The 25,537-nt window shown below is 30.7% G+C and overlaps 1 protein-coding gene across 1 annotated transcript; it reads left to right on the top strand.

Annotated features, from left to right (window-relative positions):
• Positions 1-351: 351 nt before the first annotated feature.
• LOC133337842 (sodium/potassium-transporting ATPase subunit beta-1) lies at positions 352-25,070 on the top strand. The gene is made up of 5 exons (XM_061546050.1): positions 352-488; positions 2,673-2,841; positions 24,106-24,363; positions 24,440-24,705; positions 24,766-25,070. Exons 2-5 carry the CDS (start codon positions 2,703-2,705, stop codon positions 25,042-25,044), a joined length of 942 nt encoding a protein of 313 aa, XP_061402034.1. The 5' UTR covers positions 352-488; positions 2,673-2,702; the 3' UTR covers positions 25,045-25,070.
• The last annotated feature ends 467 nt before the right edge of the window (positions 25,071-25,537 follow it).

Here is a 25,537-nt window from a genome sequence, read left to right as displayed (position 1 = left end):
CTTTGTTCTCTTCATTACTAAGAGAATCAATTTCAATATGGAAATGTTAGTGTGCTAATGCAGCAAAGCCCAAGACAATAGCAGCAAGGCAACAAAACAGTTCTTGCTTCTTATCATCAACAACAACACCGCCGCCGACACCACTACAACCACCACCACCCCCCACCACACCAACATCACGACAACATGTGTTTCCACTTGTTGTAATCTCATATCGCGCACACACACACACACAGTAACACCCCCCAAAAAACACACTGTTTGTAAACTGTTGGGGATAAGAGACGTCTGTGGTCTATCTCCGAGTCAATGAGAAAGAGAGAGTTTGACTCTGGCGACGAGTTAAGTGTTGCTGCTGTTTTGTGCTGCTACTTCTGGGACATACGGACGATTTGCGCCCAATAATAGCCCAAGTGCTTGCTTCTACAAGAGTTTAGTCAGTGATCTTTAGCCGTGGACGTAACAACGCGTATTGGGGCCTAACGGAAGTCAGTTTTTATTTTCCTATATTCTTTGTTTTTTTAAAGACAATTTTTTTGTACTCTTTGTGAAACGAAAAAGTAAATACAATTCTAAGTTGGAGGCAAAATAAAAAAATACAGAATTCAAATTCTATATCGAACACCTTAGAAAATTTACTCAGTTCAGTTCTAAAGAAAAGAAAAAAAAAAAACAATTTTATGGTGCTTTATTTCATTTGCTCTTTGTATTGAACAAAAAAAAAGAATTATAACATAAAGTAAATAACCTCAAAAAAAATATTGCAAAAAAAAAAAAATCAAAATAAAAGAACAAGTAAAACAAAACAAACAGCAATTACACACAAAAAAGAGAAAAAATATATAAAATACCTCAAAAAAGAAACAAGAACGTAATTTAATGCTCGAAAACGAAAGACAGACAAAAAATATCCAAACGAATCGAAAAGTTATATACAATTTTTTGTTGAATATTTTAAAAGTGTTGAAAATTTTTTTTCAAATCCACCAACGACCAGGAAAAAAACGAAGAACTGCCACACAAAAAAATACAATATTTTCGAAACTCACAAGAAATATTCATTTCACTGTCGAGGAAATAAACACTTTAGTGTGTTTATTTAAAATAGAAACAAAAAAGAAACAGATATTTGAAAACGAAATGTTTATGATTTTTTGTATCTCACACAGTAACAGCAATTCCGACGGCTAGAGCTCCTCCACCATCTCCTCGTAAATGAGAAACGGGGGGAAAATGCGCTATGATAAATATTATTACATAAAAATGGCCAATTTTCAAAATTAACCAGAGTCCAAAGTTTGTCTTTTATACTCCCTTTTTATTGGAATCCACAAAGAGTGTATTCGAAGGACATAAATTATCCTTTTTATATTTTTCGTTTTTGTATATTTTTTCGTTATTTTCAAAAAAATATTTTTGAAAAATGATGGGGAAAATTTATGCGATATGTTCCGATTTCGGCACCCAAATCATAGACTCTAAATTCAAATTCGTATTCTCAAAACACTAATGTTTCATATTGTATGGTCAAATTTATTATTACAACCCCTCCTTTCAGCGTACTTATTTTTAAATTAACTATTTCGAATCTCTGGAATATCAGTTCTTTTTAAAATAGGATATGTCCATTAACATCATTATCAATCATTTCTAGTAAACTCTTCTACAAAAAATCACTTCTTAAAAATTAATTCTAAATCGTAAGCTTTTAAAAAATTAAAATTTTTTGATGCCTTGATTTTTTGTTGGTTCTGGATCGCCAGTTTTTGCAATTTACTTATGCCAAATTTTTTTCTTAAACAAAAAAGTTTTGTTCTGAGAAATACTTATGAATTCCTCATTGTCCCCCGTTGGTCTAAATTTTTATATAGTCCTTATTTTCAAAAGAAAAAATTCTCCAATTTTCAAATTTCATTTAAGTCGCGAGTAATGATATTGGAAAAATCTACACTTTCCCCCCAAAATATGTGAATTTCCGTCTTTAAAGAAATTCAAAATTTTAAGTTTTTTCAAAAATCGACATTTTTGTATTAGCTCTGAATGTTTTTTTCTGAGAAGCCTAAAATTTTCTAATTGTCTCTAATTTTCAAATTTCATTTAATCACGATTTTCTCAAAAAATAACTGAATTTCGTTCCTTAGGAATTGCTTTAGAATGCTGTAGACAATCCAAAAATAGGCCATAGCCCTTTTCTTTTGAAAAGTAAACACATTATTTTAATAATTGATTCATTCACAAGAGATAATCAGTATTTTTTGTTATTTTAATTATTGTATTTCTTGCTATTCTGTTGTTATAGTTTTTTTTTTCGTTGGTTTCTAATCTTTCTTCTTCTCTCACTATTCTATTTTTATAGGATCGTGCTCTTCTTCGTCTTCATTTTCTTATCTAGTCCAATTCTTGCTGTTTTATTTTAGCAAAGAAATAAAACAACAACAATATTACAAAACAAACGCACACATTAACCCACGCACAAAAAAGCAAAAAATACGCACAGCTCCAACGTGTCCACCCCCACCCCCAAGAAAGAACTCACATCGATCTTTTCATCAAAAAAAACAAATCTTCTTGCCTTCACTGAAAAAAAAGGAAAATTTAAATAAAATTTTTTGAAGACAAACAAAACCCCCCAAAAAGAAACTAACACATTTTTTGCCAAGAAGCAGTAACAGAAAGAAAGAAAACAAACGAATTAGTACAAAATGTCCAAAAACAACGGTGAAACCAAATTCGTCCCCACAGAATTTCAATTCTATTCGCCTAAGGAAAAGCAGTCATTCGGACAATTTCTACACAACTCAAAAGATGGCACCTATTTGGGTCGTACACCAAAAAGTTGGGGTAAGTTTTCTATATAAATTTAATTTTAATATTTTAATACGCTTAAGAATCATGGCTATCAAACATTTAAAAAAAATCTTTTTATTATTATTTTATTTATTTAAGACACAAAATGATAAAATTTACAAGACTAATTACTCAAAAAATTATCTAAGTCGACTATTATCAGCTTGTTTATCTTTTTTCTTTTAATTTGATATATAAAAAGATTTGCAAGTGAAGAAAATATATTGCAGAATATATTTTCTTGGGGTAGTCATGACTTGCCAGATTCTCCCAGAGAGACATTTGTTTTAATTGTATGAGTTCAAGGCATTTTAAACAGGTGGGGAAGTTAATCCCTTGGATTTGTGACAGCTGTAGAATAATTTATTTTAAGAGAAAAAATCCAAGATTAGTTCCTTATATTTTTATGGCACAAAGATTATTGACCGAAAAAGCACGACAATAATCTGTCATCTCTGAACAGTATTCTAAATACTTTTGAAGAGCTAAACTCAATCATAATGTTAATTGTCAACATTTAAGGTGACCAGATCTGATGGTGACTTTAGGTTCCATTGACTTCATAAAACTATTTTGAAGATGTAGACAGAACCATAATATTATCTGTCTAAATATAAAGAAGTCCAAGGATTGATTTCAAGAGCTTGCCTCTCTGTTTCCATACCAATGTCACTCACGGATTAAACATTTTCTTGTAGGGGTCCTAGGGAGCTATACATAATCTTATAACTTGTACAAGAGACATGTACAAAGGACATGTTAAAATCTCCAAAAAAAATCTACATTCAGAATCAAATAATAAACAAATTGATTTTTTTTTTCTTTGCAAAATAGCCAGTTTCTTGTTTTATAAAAACAAATATTTATTAGTGGGGAATGACATTTACCATCGAGGGTAAGGCAGGAAAAACTATAGTTTCGGATCTCAACAGTTCCCTTAGTTTTTTTGTATTATTAAAAAAAAATTGCCTGATTTTTTACAACGAATATTTTTTATATTATTTTTGAAAAAAAAATCGATGGTTTAAAAAAATTTCTGGGCCTTTAATGAGATTTAATTTATTAAAAAATATTTTGAGTTTGGAAATTTCATTGCCAACAAAGATTCATCTTCTTTTTTCAAAACCCGCAATTCAAAAATTCCTACCACAAATGTTTCTAAGATCTCCTTCTCCATATTCCATGTGTTCACAATACAAAATAGCACACAACCCATTGAAATTAAAATTCCAAACTTTTAACCTGATGATGAATAATATATTTCACTTGTATTTTGTTATTATTTTATATTGTTATATACATATATTATATTATAAACAAAAATATATATATTTTTCTTATCAGTTTCGTTTGTTTGCATTTCATTAAGTGTCTCTCTATTAAATTCAAAAGGGATGATGATGATGACACTATATTATATTTATTCTAGACTGTTTTTTCCATGTTTTTTATTATTTTGTTTCTAAATAATCCATACACTTGTTAAAATATGGGAAAACTTTTTGAAGGAATTAATTTTTTATACTATTAGCAACAAATTAAACATCCCAATTTATTGTTAAAGTATTGCGTAAATTTATTATTTTTGATAACAATGCAATTGTGCAAAGATATTTATTTTGGAATTCTTGTGAAAAAACACTTGATATTTTATAACAATTTTTTGCCATTTTTATTAAAAATAGTGCATAATAGTTTGGCAGGTGTTTTTTAAAAACAATAATATATTAAATAAATAGCAGACAATTTTTTGAAATTAAAATAGAAATTTGTCAAATGAAATTAATAAAGTTTGTTAATATATTTCGTAACAATTTTCTATACAAAATTAATTGGTAAGGGTTTTAAAAATAACGGATAAAATATATATTTAAAAATGAATATGTTTATTTTTAATTTAAATATATATTGTTAAAAAATTTTTACCTTTTGTTAATACCAACGTATGTTTAATACTTCAATACATTACTTAATATATTGGGCAATTGTATAAATACTATACGAATTTTAATTATAGCATTTGTTTCTTAATATGTACACATTTTTACATTTAAGAATTTTATTATTCGCCATCACCAAACAGCTGTCTATTAAATCACATTGTTTTATAATTTTACTACATACTTTGTAGGTAATACAGGGTGGACCATCATGTATACAAATATTTGTGAAATGAGTTTAGATCACATTGCTTTATAGAACTTTAAAATTAATGGATCTATTTTACACATACGTTTACATTTTACTGGATTTCCTTAAGCCAGTGGGTTTTAATTGCCAATTCCTTTGAATATATGCCAAATAAATCCTCATATAGGAGGTTAACCCGGTAAACTGCTATAATGTAAATAACGTTTAATTTATAAAATATTGATTAAGACAACCCTTTATTAATTATCAATTTAGGGCCTATAATACTTTTTAAAGTACCTTTTAATTATAATGATTTTTTCTTTGGTTTTTCCCCCAAAGGATCAAAAAAGATTTTAGGGTAGTTTTTTTTTTTATTTTAATATAATTGGTTTTTGCTATCATATACGACAATAATTTCTAAAAATTAAAAAAAAAAAACAAATATATTTTGTGTATATATCTAACCCAATTTTCCAAGAAAGAAAGAAAGAAAAAAAATACAAAGAAACAAATTCCAAAATTGTCATATAATTTCTTAAAATATTGCAGACAGTAAAAAAATCCACATATATTTTCAAACTCATGTTTTTTATATTTTTGAATTTCAATATTTTCCTAGACAGTTGTTTTGGCGTTATTTTGGCTCGTTGTAGCTGTTTTTTTGTTATATACTATATTTCACAAAAAATTTGTCTCGTTCAAGTTTGAAGTGAACGTAAAACAATTCACAAAGGAGACAACGAAGAACGTCGCGCTCACACACAAAAAATGCTAAAAATATTTTTATTTTTTTTTATTATTCAATGTCATATTCTATATATTCAGTCATTTACTCGCTCACATTCAGTTAATTTTTCCTTGTTGCGGCTTTTTTGTTGTTGTTGTTTTTTTTTGCTATTTCGCTTTCGCTATTCACCAAACAAGGGTAAATTTCAAGCATTTGTAATTGCAATTATTCAACAGACTTAAAGATTTATTAACTGCTATTTTTTTGTTATTGGAAATTAAGTTAATTAATTCAAGTATGACACTAGTCGGCAAAAAAAATATTTTGTAAGGAACTGAAAATAAACTAAAAGTCAATTTATATTCCTTTATGAGGTCAATTCAACACGACCGAACGAAATATGCCCTAAAAAATATATATTTATGTTCAATGCAATATAAAACAGAGAGCGGAGCAGTCGGACGGGGCCGACTATGTGATAACCTACACAACTACCACGAAAGTATAACTTTCTTCTGTTCTATATTTTCAGCTTGGGTAATATTTCGGGATTTTTACATCCTCTTAACCGATTATAGGCCAATAGCTTCGCGTTTCAAACCTGGCATATTTTCCAAATCTTGTTTTCCCCGAGTTGAATATTTACCCGATAAAATAAATATTTGGTCAATTTAGGTTTTGAATGATTTGACCTTCGGACCATCATCTAAACAGCCGTTCTAAGTATTTTGTCAGATCACCTTCACCGTGTAAAATATGTGATGTTCTGCATATAATAATGGCTCCTATTAGAAAATCTCATAAAAATAAAGTTTTCGGTTCATTGCACCCCTAAATATCATATCAAGATCACCGAAAATTATAGGCGTCGTCCAAGACCATAATCGGAACTTCATGTAAAATTTCAAAGCAATCAGAACGACATTGCCGCCCCCTAGTAGGGTAATGGTAATACCCAAACATATCATAACACATAGACACATTTTTAAAGTCCCACATCCGAGTACTTACAACAATATAATTTGTATCAATTGAAAGGTCAACCACTCTTCTTGGATATACACCCCAGTATGCAAATATTATAATTTTTTACACAAAAGTCTGGGTTGATTTGACCTGCTAAATATTGACCAATCTTCATGGTGTTCTGGTCATAATTAGAGTCTCTAGAGCGACCAGAAAAACAGACAATAATGAAGAATTTGGTCCATTTCATAGGGGACTTCTTTGGACAGAACCCACCCTACGTTCAAATGTTCGTGAAAGTTGGATCATAACTGTGGCCTGTATCGTGTACATAAATTGTAATGGCCAGATTGACGGACAGACACACATGTCTAGATCGACTCAGCTAGTCGAGATATGACGATCGGTATACTTAAAGGTGGGTCTAGGACCAAACTCCTGGAATTAAACAAAGGTATAATACCCTGACAACAAATACCCTGACAAAAACACAATTTTCTAAAAGTTTGGAAGGGTACGAGGTCTATTTTGAAAATTTAAAAAATTATTTAAATTATATATATTTAAATTATAAATATATTTAGGCTCAATACACAAATACCAAAATTTCCCCAACTTGGAAGGGTACAATCACATTTGGAGATCTAAAAAATTAATCGGCATGCCAATATTTGTCATGTATATAATGCAGTGCAAGCTTCAAGCCGGAAATAATTAACGTTTTTACTTATTTTTATAAGGTTCGGAAATAATTAAAAATTAACTGTATTTTTTATTTAAACCCCCAATTTTTTATCTTCTATGCACACATAATTATGAATGATAATTAATTAGTTAATGATTACATCAGCTTTATTTTCGACCGTTCTCGAACCTTCCACAGAACAATGTTGTAAAATAGTGTATGTGTGTGTGCTTGTTTTCCAAAACTTTACAGTAGTTTTATTTGATTACAATTTAATTGAAATCTATGTACTTCCCATATTTAGTTTGGTGTCGTTGTTAGTGTTGCTGTTGTTGCCATTAAATAAATAGTTGTTGCATTTGTTAGTGATTAGAATGTTTATTATTGAATTTCCAATCAAATGTTTATCGACAAGCCGATTGACTGAATATGATGACCAATAAACAAAAACAACTTAATATTACGTTTCACGGCATGTGGGGTACACCACTGACACACTCACACACACAACATACTATATACATACAAACATATTTAAGACTTATTAACATACAACAAATATACATATAGATCAACTATATTTTGATTTTAAATAAATTATTATTTTTTGTATTAATTAAATTAGTTTTAAAAATAAAAATACAAAAAAAAACTCCATCTTAGAAAAACCTGTTAAACCTGATCCTCAAAACTCTATTTATGTAGAATTTCTAATTTTCCTTTATGGCCTGTAATGAAATGACGATAATTTCAAATTGTTGTTTTTTTTTTCAATTTATCAGGTGACATGGTATTGAACATTGTCACCGGGTTTGATGTCTACTGTCATGGGTTGGCATTTATTTTAATGGAATTTTAATCTTCTCTTTTTTATGATGGAGGGAAACAACAACAATTTTTGGGTTGTAAAATGGATAGTGTCTTTTTTCCATTATTTAATGTATTTTTTGTGTGTTATTCATTTACATGTGATGTGAGGAAGCAACAGGCTAGGCAAGTGATGGTGTATTAGGTGGGAGTGATAAAAGAACTATTTATACATTTCCATACTGACTTTAAGGACTATCCCCAATCTATTAATTCTAACTATTTTGTGATAGTACTATAATAGTTTATAACATTCTTATAATGCTCTCCATTCCACCCTAATATTGAAATAACCAACTACCAGCTTTCCACATTCAAATATAAACAGGCACACAATGTTGCCTCTGTGTTAACCCATTTTTTCGTGGGATGTTCTATCAAAGCTAGGGGCCGCATAGACAGCTAGACATTCCTTTTTTTCCTTTGTGTGTTTATCTCATCATTTTTGTTGTTGTTGTTGCTTTGTAATTTCTTTTTTTTAATACCTCATCGAAGGTTAATAACTTTTGTTGTGGCGATGGCAGTGATAGGTGTGTTCATTCTTTTTTTGTTACAGTTTGTATGTCTGTCGGTTATTGATGATCATTCATTATTTATTTCGTTCAATACAATGAATGAAACAAAACAGAAATAAACGAATTGTAATTTAACTAATTGAAACTGAAAAAAAAAACAGAGAAAACGCACATACACTGAAAATCGAGGTAAAAATCGAAATTACATGCCAATGAGGTAATTTCAAATTCAATTTGATTTTTTTTTTTTGCAAAGGGAGTTGACTGAAATGTGAATTTTTATTCCTATATTCCTTGGATTTTTTATGTTGGAATTTAATTTCCTAGTTATTTCGTAATGCCTGAAACTCAAGTATTTAGTTATCACATTTTCTAACAGATAAGTCATATAAAAAACAAAAACTACACCCAAAAAAATAACAGACTATGACATTGATCTAATTTTATTGTTTTGAGGCTTGTGATAATTGTGTTTATTTGGTTAGTTTCATAGATATACAATTTGTTTTATTATGACAGACATTCATACATGAGTTTGATTTTGTTATATAATTTTGTTCTAGAAGAGTTTTAAAAGCAGAAATAAAATTTAAAAATAAAATAAGAGGAAGAAAAGTAGAGATAATTTAAATACTATTTTATTTTTCAAAGCTCAAAGGACATTGTTCCGAGAAGTTGATAGTATATCCGAGAGGAGTGGTTGACTTTAAATTGATACAAATTATATTATTGTATATATTCGGATCTAGGGGTTATACACACATATTTAAAGGCGTCTATGTTTTATGACATTGGTTAGTATTATTACTATTATCCCACTATAGCGATGAAATATAGCGCTGATGGCTTTGCAATTTTACATAATGTTCCGGTTATGTTCAAGGATGACGCCTTTAATTTTCGGTGATTTGAGGATGGTATTTAGGGGCTGCAATGAACCGAAAACTTTATTTTTGTCAGATTTTCTAGTCGCTCTAGAGGCCATTATTATATCACATATTTTACACGGTTAAGGGGATCTGACCAAATACATAGAAGAGCTGTTTAGATAAAGATCGGACAATATTCCAAAGGGTAAAATCAACCAAAATCTAAAGTGAGATTTTTTTTATTTTATGCTGTAAATATTCACCCCGGAAAAAAAGGATTTGGAAAATATAACAGGGTTGGAAAGTGGAGCTGTCGGTCAAGAGGGTGCAAATATTTAGAAATATTGCCCAGGCTCAAAATATAGAACCGCAAAAAGTTAGGCTTTCGGGGTAAAAGTGCAGGCTGCTTATATGATGATCGGTCAAGATTCAGAGGGTCAAATCAATCAAAACCTAAAGTGAACAAATTTTATTTTCTGGCGTAAATATTCCCCTCGTGGAAACAATATTTGGAAAATATGCCTAGACTCAGAATATAGAACCCCAAAAATTTCAATTTTCGTGGTAGTTGTGTAGGGTATCATATGGTCGGCCCCTATCGACTATACTGCTCCGCTCACTGGTATCTTTCTATATTTTTTGATTGATATCATCTTGATGTCATATTTTCTGAAATAATTTTATTAACTCTTCAATCAATGTTACAATATTTTCTTGGACCTATATAAGGCTCATAACAAGTTTTCACGATTAGATCTGAGCTATAAACTCCCTTCAGCTCAATACAATTAATCCAATGTTTCTTCAATTTATTTTATAAAAGGTGATTTGTCGAGGTAAAGTTTTTTAAGATTGAAAAAAATCAAGAGGTCCCTACTGCAGATTTGCCTATCCACGCCGTAAATGGATATACACATTGTATTCTCTATATTTTATCGGACAGCTACAATATATTCTTATTTGGGCGAGTGGTGCACCCACCAAAGAGTATGTATGTTATTTTCTCACCTGACCAAAAAAGAACTATTTCCAATTTTCATTTCAGTTTGTTGACACTTTTCTTAATGTCATCATGCTTAACAATAGTTTGGCCAGATTCCAATAATGTACTGCTTCAATGCGTCAATAAGCAATGCTAAAAACCAAATCAAACCTATCCACACTTCTTTGAATTACAAGGTATTTTTTAGAAAAATATTTTTAAAAGATTTGACCAATATTTGCGGTTTATTTGTCATACTTTTTGCCTGGCACATTGTGTTACTACGTCAGTAATATTATTTTAAAATAAAAAAACAACGTCATTGATTCCAGTTTGTTGTTTTTATCTAAATATATTTTATTCATAAATTCCTTGAAATTTGATTTGTTGGCCCTGATAGGCTGGGCCAAGACGTCATAAATGTCGTCAAACTACTTGAACAAACTTCAAGTGTGATCAAGTGAGATTAATACTTTTTCTGTTTTGTTTTTATTTTTTTTAATAAAGTCATAAAATAAAAAAACTGATTTTTTTAAATATCAACAAGACTGGCCGTCATGCAGCCACTCAACCTAGCCTGGCAATCAATAACAACTACATAAGATATATAATTTTCCAAAAAGCACTCAATACAAAATAAAAGTTGGTTAGGGTAAAGATAACTTATCTTGCCAAAAAAAAAATCGAAAATAACAAAATAGTAACGTAAATTATAATCAACTGATTTTGCTGGGCCAAAATAAGCCAAACAACCTCGTTATTATCACAGCCATGATCGTAACAACTGGCCCGTTGATGGTCGAAAATTGATAAGGCAAACACCCAACTTGAGCAGTGTTATATGTGTGTGGTGTCCATTGTATTTTTTTCGTATTTACACTCAAGAGCATTATGCCCCTGCCCGGGGAACATGCGTGCGTGTGAAGAATATGGCCTTAAGGCAAGCGTCAAAAATACAAAATATTTATAGAAAACAAGCAAGCCAACAAAAAATAATAATAAAAACAATATTTAAAAGCGTGTATCGCTGGCCCCCATGCGGCAAAAAATGTTCTATGTTTAAACAAATTGTTCAGACATTTAAAACCGAAATAAACTCTATTCTTTGTATGAATTTCTTTCTAATCACTGTGTACACTTGAATATTATTCAGTAAGGCAGTAAAGCGTGATTGCTATAAAATTTCCAATTTCTATATAAATACACCAATGATTGAGGTGATTTGCGATTTTTTTTCCAATCTGTGGTCTGTGGGTAAATCATATTTTAAGTTGTTTTTCTTGAAATTTGTAAATAGCAACAATGACTGTATACTGTTCTTTATTACATTACAATATTGTTAAAAATACGACCACAATATACGACAAAATGTAAATAGAATAAATAATGCTATAGGTTAACACCTTATAATGTACACACACATAGACTCATTTTTGTCGGATAATAATTAATTTGGTCAATATTGATTTAGATATGTTTTTTCATGTCTACTGACTGCCATACAATGGTCAAATTGTCCATAAAAAATATTTACAATTAGAGAGAGAAACACACAAAATTTTTAAATGCTTATTTAGATGTTAATAACCTCCATTTTTGTTATTTTTTTGGTGAGGAGAATATGATAAATAAATATCTCAAATGCTAATTAAAGACTTGCGTTGCGGTTTCTAACAATAAAAAACATTTTTTTAAAGTGTTATTCAAAATTTAAGTCGGTAGGTTCCTGAAACAGCTGTTAGAATTTTTTTATTTGTTTTATAGTCCACTCCACTTTTTCATTTCACTCACTTTTGGAAATTTCCCTTTCAAGATTTTGTCTTCCTGTCTCATTTCTTAAATTTTTCTAAATTACAATCCATCAAAAATCACTTCTATTTAATTTCCTGAAAATCAATTTTTATTTGTTTGCGTTGCAATCAGTTCATCAATTTTAAAATCTATCGGGCAGGATTTTCAAACCATAGAAAAAAACTTAACAACTTTTAAAGCCATAAACAACAATGATATGATTGTTAACACATGGTGTTCTAAAAATAGAACACCACAAAACGCCAACACAGGTGTCATCCACAATGTCCCCAAAGACCTCAGGAAGTGTAATAATGATGATGATGTGTCATAAAACCTGGCCATGGCTGGCCAAAGGCAAACATAGACAATCAAACAAGAGTATGACGTGTTAGCGAAGGCGTTGTCATTTTTTGTTGTTTGTTTCACTTCGTTTTTCACGGTTAAACGGCTGTTAAAGAGCCCTAAGGGACATATATAAGTCTTCTTCTTCTTTTCGAAACTTCCGTGTTGATTTAATGTCCTAGGGAAAGTTAGCATAAAACTCTGACCATTTGCTCTACCCAAACATTTTGGAAATGTAGTAAATTTTTATTTTTTGTTTGGCTTAAGCAATTAAAAAAAAACAGGACAAATGATGTCATATCTAAACATTATGAGCATATGTATATGCAGAGGATAACACGTGAATGTGAATGGGTTTGGCATGACCTGGTGCGGCTAGGACATATCCATAACAAAATAAATGAAATCATCGGCGCATTAAATCAGTTTGCTTCTTTTTATTATCTGTACACATGCATACATATTTATGTATAGCTGTTCGAAAGTCGTTTTGAAAGGTTTCAAAACATAAACTAATTTCAATTTAGATTAAAAATTAGATATTTTTAAACCGAGAATTTCGAAAAAAATTACAGAAACTGTATTCTTTTATTTATTTTTTTCCCCAAAAAGGAAACTGATTTTCTTTTAGTATGGTTATTATTTTGGTATGAGTTTTATTCAGAATATATATGTGGATATCTATATACGAGTATGTATGTTAACCAACTTGGCACCACACTCCTGGCAATACCATATCTATACTCTCCTACCTTTTTTTAAAAAAAATTTTAAGTTTTAAAATAAAATTGTAGATATTGAAGATAAAAATCTCTTGGTTAATACACAAACTAGTATATCAATATTAATGAACATAATTAAAACCTTTTATCCCACAAAAGGATAAAATTCAAATTGGAATTTTAGTCTCATGACTTCAATTGGAATCTGTCCCAAAATTAGTTCAATAATATTTATTTATAAAAATAATTAATATTTTTATTAACTTTTATTTTTAGACCTCGTTTAAAAAACAAATCCTTATTATTTATTATTCAAATTACAAAATTAATTATTAGTTAGTATCATTTAACACATTAAGGCCAGATCGTATAGAAACCAGTTACTGAGGCACACAATTCTAATCACTTTCCCAGAAAAAAGCAAAACAACAACAAAACTGTTAACAAAAATATATAGAACATCCATAATTAAATGCCGGTTACTCATTGAATAGAATGCGAAATCTAAACTGAAAAATTAAGCCGAAAAAAACAATTAATACCCAACCAGTAGCAAAGGCCAAAAACAAAACAATAGTAAAAAAACGAGACACAATCAATTAACCAACAATAATAGTCAAACTCAAATAAACGCCACCCAAGCTCAGCTGCGATCCCTCATTGTTTCGTTAGCGATCAGATAAAATGTGGGAATTTGCACAAAATTAAACGACGCGAGCTTTGTCTGGTAAAATTATCGCTAAAATCGAACTAAAAGGTGAATATTGATTGTTATTCGAAAATTGTTTATTTCCTCTGGGGTGGGGGGACAATGGAATTAATTTCAGCTTTTTTTTTCTTCGAAATGGTTTTCTATTTTGTTTTTTAATTTCTATGCCCCTAGCATTGGTTTGACTTCTTGTCTCATTTAAATTAGAATATTTAAACACAGTCCATCTGTTTTTGTGTGTTTGAAACCAGTTTTCTTATTTGAATTTAAAAAACCAAACAATTAACGATCAATAATCTCGAGACTCTGTTTAATTCGCTGTTTGAGTTAATGATGTCGGTTTGATTTTTTGTTTGTTTTGTTTTCATTTCTTTTTTCGCTTTGTCGCCGTTTCTAATCCGACAAACACATGACATTCAAATTAAACGATGAAGAAAACAACATAAAAATCCCAAAAGGGGGTTTTTGAAAAAAATATATTAAAAATGTCCATAAAACATATTCCATATCAAATCATTTGGAATTGGGTATTTATCTGTGTCTGTTTTTTATAGGACAGAGACAAATTTTGTTATTGAGAATTGGTTTTTGTTGGTTGCAGGTATTGATGTCAAATATAATTTGTTTACCTGAGTTTGGTTTGCACAGTGGCTTCAATCATTGTTTGAAATAAATGCTTGGAGTGTTTTTTATAATATATTGGACATTTAAAAATGCTCTCTGTTTTAAAAACGATTTTTTTGTTATCCTATGAAGTTAACATTTCCACAAATGCGTTTTATTTTGTAGGGAAAATGTTCTCTATAAAGAAATTAACATCTGGACTTCTAAGAAAGCTATATAAAAAATACAATATAACGAGATTGTCTTATTTTTTTATTAGAAGCTTGTATGCCTTTATTTTGTTTGTCTTTACAAAATAAGTTATAAAGTTGTTTCTATCAGAAGACTTCTAAAGACAATTTATAAATGTATATAATATAATTTCGACTTCTGTGAAAAATTTTTTTTTTTTTTTTTGATCTTTCAAGTAAGAAATATTTTATCTTCAATAAATGCTTTTTTTGTTGAGAGAAATATATCCCCCCAAAACGTTTATTATTTTCTATAAGAAATCCTTTTAGAAGGAAAGTCTTCTGGCAGTCCATAACAAAGTTGGTCCTATAAAATAATGTATTTTTCTTCAAATAAAAAAAATTTTGGTCTTCTGTGAAAAGGTTTGGTTTTCATTAAATAAGAATTAAAACAACTTCACTTTGTGTTCCAATGAAATAGGCTTCACGTTGGTTAGAAATTAAGATGGCTACACGTTGAGCGTTAAAAAACAGCTCATGAGCGACACCAATCAAGCAGACCCTACCTTGGGCGCCAAAAAACTACTCCGCTTTTGGTTTCAATGAAGCAGGCCTCACGCCTTGATTCTTGGTGTAAAAATTTTCAGCTTAAAATTAATTACCACGCTTGGCCCCACGTTGGGCGCCAATAAAAAACTCAAATTTGGTTTTTAATGATTTGGCTAAACGTTGGGTGTCAATAACACAGGCCTCACTCCTTGACTCTTGGTTTAAATATTTCCAGCTTAAGATCAAAAACCACACTTGCCCTAGTTGATGGACTCCGAGCGGGAAATATCTAAATCAAGAGTCATTAGTCATATTTAAATCTTCTTGTTGTTGTTGTTTCAAATGAAGCCACGAGCCTACTTTAGGTGTGGCCTGCGTTTTTAAGCCCCACAAGAAGCCTGCTTTATAGAAACCCAAAGTGGAGTTGTTTTAGTACAGTTATAATTTTCAATATTCAATATCTCAAACAAAATTTAATTTTTAATTTCGACATATAAAAATGCAGGTTGAGCCATTCTCCTAAGTCAACAATGTTTTTAAGCAATAAAACATTTCATTTAATATATTCTATGTCAATGCGATATTTAATTTTACCATATATTTAAATTCCTACAAAAATTATTTTTTTTTATATCCCACTTGAAGCCACTGTTTTGGTAATTTTATATGCCTGTGTTCAGGTGATTCCATTTGTTGTTGTTTTTTTATTGATATTCTACACATACCCAGCATTACCTTCATAATAGCTGCTGCATTAACAAACCTCTCTGGAGTCAAGCACACGACTTTTGCTGCCACCGGCTAGCTATCTGGCTGGCTGGCTGACTGCCTGGCATTATGTGCTTCACAGCAAATATTACTAACCTGGTGTGGTTTTATCCAGATATTACTACCCCAATGCAGTTTCATACTCGTTTTAAATTTCGAGACATGATAATTGTATTTCTTAACCAAGAGAGTAATGGCAGTGGAAATGCTTCAGCGCTTTAATCAAAGTCAAAGCACCCAATCAATATTAACTAAATGATCTCAGGAAAAGAAAAAAAACACCTGTATTCTGACACGGCAGACATTAAGGGCCATTTGTTAAGATCGCATACAAAAAAAATATATTATTTGTTTTTTATTTCGAATTTTTGTTTGTTGTTTTAAATTCGCATTATGATGCGAAAAACTGTGCTTGTCTCGTCTTGTTTTCCATTTAATTAATACAAAATATTTAATTATATTGGTCACCCGCTCTAAAGGAATGCCTTTGTATATTTTACATACGTGTGTTAACTTATTTATACATTACCGAGTATTTGTTAATTTTTGGTTTTTTGTATAGCTCCAAATACTAATTAAATGAGTTTGTTACAAAAAAAAAAAAAAAATACGAAACAACCAACCAAACAGATTAGATATTGATTTTTCATAAGAATTATTTTTTGTTAGCCAAAATATTGTTTGTATGCTTTTGTTGTTATTTTTTGAAATTTGTTAGTTTGAGGTTGTTTGATTTTATATGTTATTTATAAAATTAAATATATATAGACAACTAGCAAGAAAATACACACAAAACATAATGGATGTATATATTTTTTATATTAAAGTGGGTAATAAAGGCTATGGTACTATATCCATTACTACCGAACTTCTAGAGAGGTTCAAGAGTGTATTCATCTAAAGTGGGAAAAGTGGCAAATATTTTTAATCCAAATAATAAATGAAACTATAATTTTTTTTAATTTTTTGTTAATTTGAAAAAATTGTTTTTTTTTTCTCAAATAATAAATAAATGACACTAAAATTCCCAAAATTTATAATTATATTACAATACATAATCATCGTGTATATATTATGATTTTTATATTACCTATAAACAGACATACATTTATGTGATACATGCCTATATATATACCCTACTACATGTCTTGGATTTTATGAGGTGCTTAGTACACACAGACCTCTGATAGTTGTAAATAATTCTATAACGATTTTTATTGCTAATTATAAAAATAATTATGACTCTTTTTTGTGGTGGGATTCCGCTTCAATTACGTGCATTTGTACCTAAAAATCAATATCAATATCCGATATCAAAAAACGACTTTATAAAATTTTGTATCGATGAAAAAAATACAAATTGATGTTTCATCGAATGCGTCAGAGGTGTCGTAAAGGATAAAAATAACGTTGAAATATAACCATAAAATCGACGTGGTAACCAATAATTTATTTAAAATTTTCCACTGAAAATGTGAAGCCGTTGTAAAACCTTTAATTTGAACTACCACTAATTTACCTTTTTAGCATCTTAATTTTAACTTTTCAAAAAAACGAACTTTTATTACCATCAATTGAATGATTGAAAACGGGGTTATAGCAGTTCCGAATATTCTACAAATAGGTTCGCCATACAGTTTTCTATAAGTCACAGAATATTTTGATGGATAATATTTTTGTCCTTTATACCATCCTTCTACCAACGACATCTAGTGGTGAAAATTGGTACCAACTCGGATTAAGATCGGGTTTAACCCTAAAATTAATTTTCATATTTTTAAGATTTTTGACGTTTAGGCCGATTTTTGAATTTTGTTCTTTACTGAGACTTATAGTAAAACTTTATGGCGAGCAATTTTGTAGAATATTCTGACCTGCTATTAAATCGTTTTATATGAGTTTTCAATCATTTCTGGAAAAGAGCACCGCAAAGAGCCCTTTTAGATAATCGACTGAGATTTAACGTATTAGACAAAAATATTTATCACATTTATATCGGTAATATAAATATAAAAGACCCAATAACCTATAATGGAAGGATCGTAATCCGAATATTTTTAAATTTCTTGAAAATTGGAAATATTGCCTTTTTAGGTTACCTCCAGACGTAAACTTTCAAAATTATAATTTTTAGCCCCTCTGTTATAATTTTTTGGAATTTCCGGATCATAATTTTTGGTGTTGCACAGTGTTATCAGCTCTTTTAGATTAATCTGAAGTGAAGATATTTAAATATACCCACTCTATTACATGAATACTAGATTTTCATGCACCTGCTTTTGTTTTTGTGGATCTGTGTGTATGTATGCACATATATATGTATATGTTTTGTTTGTAAGTAGTCTATTTATCTACATGTATTTGTTTAATGAATATAGAACAAATGGTTTGTATTCTTTCGACATCTTTCACTCTATGACGTCACGCGTTTATATTATCTGTTTGGCTGTCTGTCTGGTTGGGTGGCTGGCTGCCTACTCTGGCAATGGGGGATCGTAACCATGTCGATCAACAATAGAATTTTATTTTCAAATTTCAAATTCAAAAATGTGTAAAAAGATTAGAAACGAAAAAAAAACTTTTTTCTATATTCAAATTGTTTCATATGGCCAATGTTTTTCGTTTGCGGGTTTTATGAAACAAAAGCAAAAAAAAAAAAAGAAATAAAAATTAACTAAAATTTGTCTATAATTAAAAGTTTTGTTAAAATTGACAATAACCATATCCACAATTTTTAGTATTAATTTTAAAATGTACGAAAAAACACATATGGAAGATTCATGCGTCATATAGAAAAATGGATTTCGATGATTTCAAAACGAAACATGAGATTACAATTTGTCAGTGTTACATCGCCACATGTCCTTATCTTCAAAGTCATCGGAAGTCTCCTTTCCTTTTTAGAAGGGTCTCACAACATGTCATTTCTCCATTAAGTAATAGAAACTTTCTTCACAAAAAGGAGTTATTTTAAGATGTTATGTAATAATTTATAAGGAACTAAAATACAACTTAAGGGGAAGCGCAACTTCAAGGGATAAGCATTTCAATCTTTGGGAATTGAACAAGTTTTATTTTTATTTTCTATCCCCCTTGTAAAAAAACTACATAAATAAATGCCCAATCATGCCATCACAAAATGTGTCATTATCATTCCCCGCCACCGCTCCACCACTTCAAACAATGCATTTGGCGGGGTGGTGTTTCCAACCCTCTTCTTTATTTCTATCCAACTGGGTGGGTGTATTCCCATTTCATGACCTCATATTGTATGGAACAAGTTCATATTGAACGAATGCATGAAATGGGTCAACTATAGGAAATGGGTCAAATAGCCATACACGCACTCGCTCACACACGCATAGAATGTCACAGACACTGTTACTCCCCTCCTCCCCCACGCTTCCAGACAACTTCTGCAGCTCACGAGGAGGGTGGATTATACAAATACAAATTAGACACAAAAGTTTATAACTCCAGAAAAGTGCCCAAATGGCATTTGTTTCCCTTGTTTCTTTTTATTTTGGTTCAGTTTAGAGTACCCTTATGCCCGAAATTTTGCAAACAATAAAAATTTGCTGATTTCCACACCCCCAACCTTATTTTCTAAATAAATTGCCAACATAAAAATCGCATATCCATTCTTAAAGGAACAAAAACCTAATGATGCTTGAGATGGAAAGAGGAAGAAAAAGGAAGGGGAGATTTTATTTACCGAAAAAATTTTGGAGAACTAAATATTTACAATACTGATTTGCAACCAAAAACTTTATCATCATAGAAATTTGTTGTGTTGCTTCAAAATTATTATTTTGTTTTGTTTCTCACAAAAGAAGAAACAAAAAACTTTCCCTGATATTTTCATTTCAAAATCCCATAAAATATTATGTTAATATGTAAATGCCTAGAATTTCCATATAAATTCCTTGTTGAACATTTTTATGCTGGCTAAAAAGAAAAAAAATCCCATCCAGGTCCTTTCTATTGTAGTTTTGCATTCGTTTTTTTAGTTTTCTGTTTACAAACGAATGCCAACAAGTCTCTGTATTTATTTGGCGCCAAAGAGGCCATTAACCAGCAAAACCACTCCTTGCAGACACCCGCAAAACATCCCCTCCAAACTTGCCAGTCACCATTCCCATGATATTCGGAATAAACACCATATAAAAGGATACTTGCTTGCATGTCGATGTGATGTCGTCAGCTAGGAGGTATACCGCATACGGAGAAAACAGCAGGTCATTCTTAAGGAGTATACACATATACATGCATACATTATCATTTTTTGGTCATCAGAGAGAGAGAGACCAATGAAGGATGCACACACACAATAATTAAATTTCACAAAACTATGAAGCAAATATAAAAAAAAATATTGAAAACTAATTTGAATAATATTCAAATGGCTATACTCAGGGGTGTTTATATGGAATCTTTAAAAATGTGTAGATAAGCGTATACCCTCTGGAGAACCATTTTTCCATGGTATAACTTAAGGGTAGGCGTGGTATAACTTCCCAAACTAGGAAAGTTAATATTTTCAGAAGCTAAAATTTCGATATCTTTAATAAAATTGAAATTCGGAAATGAGGATTTAAAAGAGAACTTTTTAGTGAGTTGGAAATAAAAAATGCCTAAAATCGGTCGGACAATGCCATGTTAATTGTTGACATGTTAAACTGCTGGTTCAATATGAACATTTTCATTGCAGAAAAAAATGTTTGTAAGCGTATGTCCCTGCTCCCTATACCTAAGACGTGTAGTAATTAACTCCAAAATACTGAACATTTGGGGGTACTCTTATATGGGGGATATGTCTAAACGTAGTTCGATATATCCCATCTTCGAACTGCCTGCAGACAAAAGACAACCCTACGCAAAATTTTACCGATCTATCTCAATTTTTTAGCGGCTACCGTGATTATAATAGACAGGCAGACGAACCAACATGTTGAAATAGTCATAGAATTTTAGAATTTGTTCATTGGGAAATTAGCCTTGGATCATTAAACTACATAGTAAGGGGAGGAATATATATGTAGAGCTATATTGATTTATAAAAGAAATTTTTTCAGGCATCTATAATAGGCGTTGATTTATAAAAAACTTTTTTATAAGGAGCGTGGATTTATAAAAGAACTTTTTCAGGCCTCTACAAGAGGCGTAGATTGATAAAATAACTTTTTCAGGCCTCCATAAGAGGCATGGATTTATAAAAGAATTTTTTTTCAGGTCTCTATAATAGGCGTGGAATTATAAAAGTATTTTTTCAGGCCTTCATAAGAGACATGGATTTATAAAAAATTTTTTTCAGGTCTCTATAATAGGCGTGGAATTATAAAATATTTTTTTCAGTCCCCTATAAGAGGCGTGGATTCAGGCCTCTATAAGCTCTACATAAAAATTGGCCAACATATTTACACAGGAAAATTAAACACCGTGATAGTGACAACCTATGTGAAACCATATCATTTATTTAAAATCGAACTCTGTAAAATTTCATCAAAATATTTCTAACGAAAAATATCTGCGCCAGAGTCACGAAAATGTGAGGCCATTTAATGTCCCTTATTTTACAAAACAATTTACAACACGCGCTTCCACCCTCAATTTTTTTATATTCTGTTTGTGCTGTGAATTTTGCATTTTTAAACATTACATGTGACATTTCTATTTAATGGCAATTCCGAACAACCACCTATCCCAATTCAAAGCCTTAGAATCTTTAATGTATCTCTGGTGTTGTTGTATTTTGTCATTTTGTCGTTTGCTAACAGCATCCGTAAACTACATATCACTTGTCAACTAAAAAAAAACACATGGTACAACAACATCAGCCTCAAAAAGGAAAAGTGTGCCCAGTTGGAATGGAGAGCTTAAAAAAACCGACCAACAACAACAAAAAACGTAGCAGACGATACGTAACATCTACGTAAATACAAAATAGAAATTTATGTTTGTCTACGAAACTAATTTATACAATATTATTTTTTTAGTATTTTTTGTTGTTGTTGATTTTTTTGATATTACAACACATACACTTGCAATTACATTTTCATATTGTAATAAATAATACAAACTAAACCTTGGCATTGGATTTTTTGTTTTTTGTTCGAACACAGCAACCACAAAAATTTCTACAACTAACTACCCAGACTGGTTTTTTTGAAAAAAAATAAATAAATAAAAAATGTTCAATTGTCATTAGAACCCCCCATAATAATCACATACACAAAAAAAATCTCGATTATTATGTACCTACTTAAAACCGTCAAACCACAAACAAATGGACCACATGCCTAAAACATACAAACATATGTATATATAAAAATATATATGACACATTGAGTGTGCCTATCGCTCATTTACATTTATAATAAATCATTTGAATGATTAGAAGCAACGACACTTGTATTTGTAAATGCAAAAATATAAAAATATATGTCACAAGTTAATCTGTCAATGTTTAAAAAAGAGAAAAATGTCACCGAAATGCTGTTGTCATTTCCTTATTTGCCAATATAATTTGCGGTGGACAAGTGGCAAATGTGTTAATAAAGTAGAATTATTTTCTTTTTACAAATTAATAACAAATTTCCGTATAAAACAATACAGATGTGTATGAAATTATTAGAATGCTATTAGAATGGGAGAAAGATTTTTTTTTTAATTTCTGCAATCTAGAATTCATAATGAATTCATAAATTTAAAAAAAGTTATAGAGTAACAAATAATTTGTATATATCATTTACCTAAAATCGGACGAAATATATATTGGAGATACATATAAATCTGAACCGATTTCACCAAAACTTGTCAGAGATTGATTCAGAACGTTTTGCAAAATTGTGCGCCAATCGGACAAACTTTGGGTCTTTAATGAACAATTTACATTAAATCGGACGAATATATATATGGGAGCAATATCTAAATCTGAACCGATTTTCTCAAAACACACATAATTATAGACTCAATTCAGAACGCTGTGCCACATTTTTTTTCAAATCGAAAGATATATATGGACTTTGGTGCACCATTTACAAAAAATCGGACAAAAATATATATGGGAGCTATATCTAAATCTGAACCGATTTTCACAAAACTTAACATACATCATTAAATACTAAATTCAGTACGCTGTTTCAAATTTAGTGCAAATCGAAAGATATATAGTGATTTTGGTGCACCATTTATATAAAATCGGAGAAAAATATATATTGGAGCTATATTTAAATCTGAACCGATTTTCACCAAACTTAGCACACATAATAATTGAGTCAATTCAGTACGCTGTGCCAAATTTCGTGCAAATCGAAAGATATATAGGGACTTCCGTGCACCATTTACATTAAATCGGAGGAAAATATATATGGGAGCTATATCTAAATCTGATCCGATTTTTCCCACTTTCAATAGGGTTCGTCCTTGAGCCAAATAAATGAGCTTTGCCAAAGTTCATCCAAATCGGATCATGAATGCGACCTGTACTTTCTTCACAATTTAACGTCAACAGACGGACGTTCATAAATCGATTCAAAAATTGATTCTATGCATATTCTCAAAGAGAACCATGAACATATGCAAAAAGACATAATACCCTGTACCCCACTGTGGTGGTGAAGGGTATACAAATTGTTCTCAGTAACTGAAATTTGTATCTATAGTTGTTGGTTTTTTTACTGGAATATTATTATCCTCGGTAAATAAGGGCTTTGTCCTATATTATTCCTATTTATTTATTTTTATTCATTTAAATTATTTTTAATTTATAAAATATCAAAATATTTTTTTTTTAATTTAATATTAATAATAAAAATCAATTTTTTTCCTTTCCAGCACAATTGTTGACATTTTACTCCATCTTCTATGTGGTCTTAGCTGGTCTATTCGCCATCTGTATGCAGGGTCTGTTCTCCTCATTGGATGAAAATGCACCCAAATGGAAATTGGATAAGTCGTTGATTGGTACAAATCCCGGTTTGGGCTTCCGTCCCATTAGCGATGACACACAACGTGGTTCAGTCATTCAATTCGATACCAAAATTGCTGCTGAAAAACAATACTGGATTGATTTGTTGAATAATTTCATGCAGAGTAAGATAAATAGATGCCATTTCATTAAAGAAACTGTTATTAATAAAATGTTTTCTCCCCTCCCTCCCTCCTATAGGCTACAATGAAAGCCAACATACTGGCAAGGTGTGCTCCTTCAATCAAACCCACAATCCCGAAGATGTCTGCACTGTTGATATTGAACAATTTGGCAGCTGTTCGCCCAGCAATTCCTATGGCTACAACAACTCACGTCCCTGTGTATTCTTGAAATTGAACAAAATCTACGATTGGGTACCAGAATACTATGACAACCCCGCTGATTTGCCCGAAGATATGCCCGCCCAATTGAAAGAACACATTAAGGCTGTTCCAGAACATGAGGTAACTAAAGTATATTTCTTGTAATTTTGCAAAGTAAATAATTGTTTTCTTATTTTGTAGCGTCAACAAGTTTGGGTATCCTGCAATGGCAACAACGCCAAGGATCAAGAAGATTTCGGCACTGTCAAATACTACCCCTCTCAAGGTTTCCCCGCCTACTACTATCCATATCTGAATCAAAAGAACTATTTGAGTCCTTTGATTGCTGTACAATTCGAACAGTTACCCGTCAATAAAATGATCAACATTGAATGCCGTGCCTGGGCCAAGAACATCCTTTACAATGGCAGTGTACGCGATCGTATGGGTTCCGTTACCTTCCAACTCTTCATCGATTAGAGATTGCAAGAATGGTAGCAATTATTGGCATAACCAATAAAAACGTTAAGGTGTTAACAATGCAGCCAACAGTCGTAGAAGCAGCATCAGCAGCAGAATTAGCAATAACAACAACAACAACACCGATTAGAAATAAACAATTCAAATTTTTACAAAAATTATTACAAAATTGCCATTAACACCTCTTAGCTCTGACATATTATTTCTTCAGCGAATTACATCTAAAAAATACACACACACACATACACACCACAAAACACTTCGGGCGTCGTTGTATTAAATTCAAGATTTTTCTTCTAATTGAACCGTGTCGGTTCCGGTAGTTATACATTTACTATTATACATAAACACATACACATAAACTACAAACATGTATGCTACTCTATGTAAAAAAAACCTGAATTTTTGAAACCAATGTAAAAAAGTGTTAACCACCGCCACTAGGAATTTCGTGTCAAAGCATTACAACACCAACAAATCGAGCCTAATGTTT

This window comes from Musca vetustissima, unplaced genomic scaffold (assembly GCF_032173495.1).
Source record: "Musca vetustissima isolate MV318-11 ecotype Yass unplaced genomic scaffold, APGP_CSIRO_Mvet_v1 utg320, whole genome shotgun sequence".
Classification (NCBI taxonomy): Eukaryota; Metazoa; Arthropoda; class Insecta; order Diptera; family Muscidae; genus Musca; species Musca vetustissima.
The sequence above is the reverse complement of the archived record's forward strand: the minus strand, read 5'-3'. Positions and strand labels throughout refer to the sequence as shown.

Coding starts and splice junctions, on each gene's coding strand:
- LOC133337842 (XM_061546050.1), top strand. CDS start 2,703: ATGTCCAAAAACAACGGTGAAACCAAATTCGTCCCCACAGAATTTCAA. Junction 24,364..24,439: donor GTTGAATAATTTCATGCAGA/GTAAGATAAATA, acceptor TCCCTCCTATAG/GCTACAATGAAAGCCAACAT. Junction 24,706..24,765: donor AGGCTGTTCCAGAACATGAG/GTAACTAAAGTA, acceptor CTTATTTTGTAG/CGTCAACAAGTTTGGGTATC.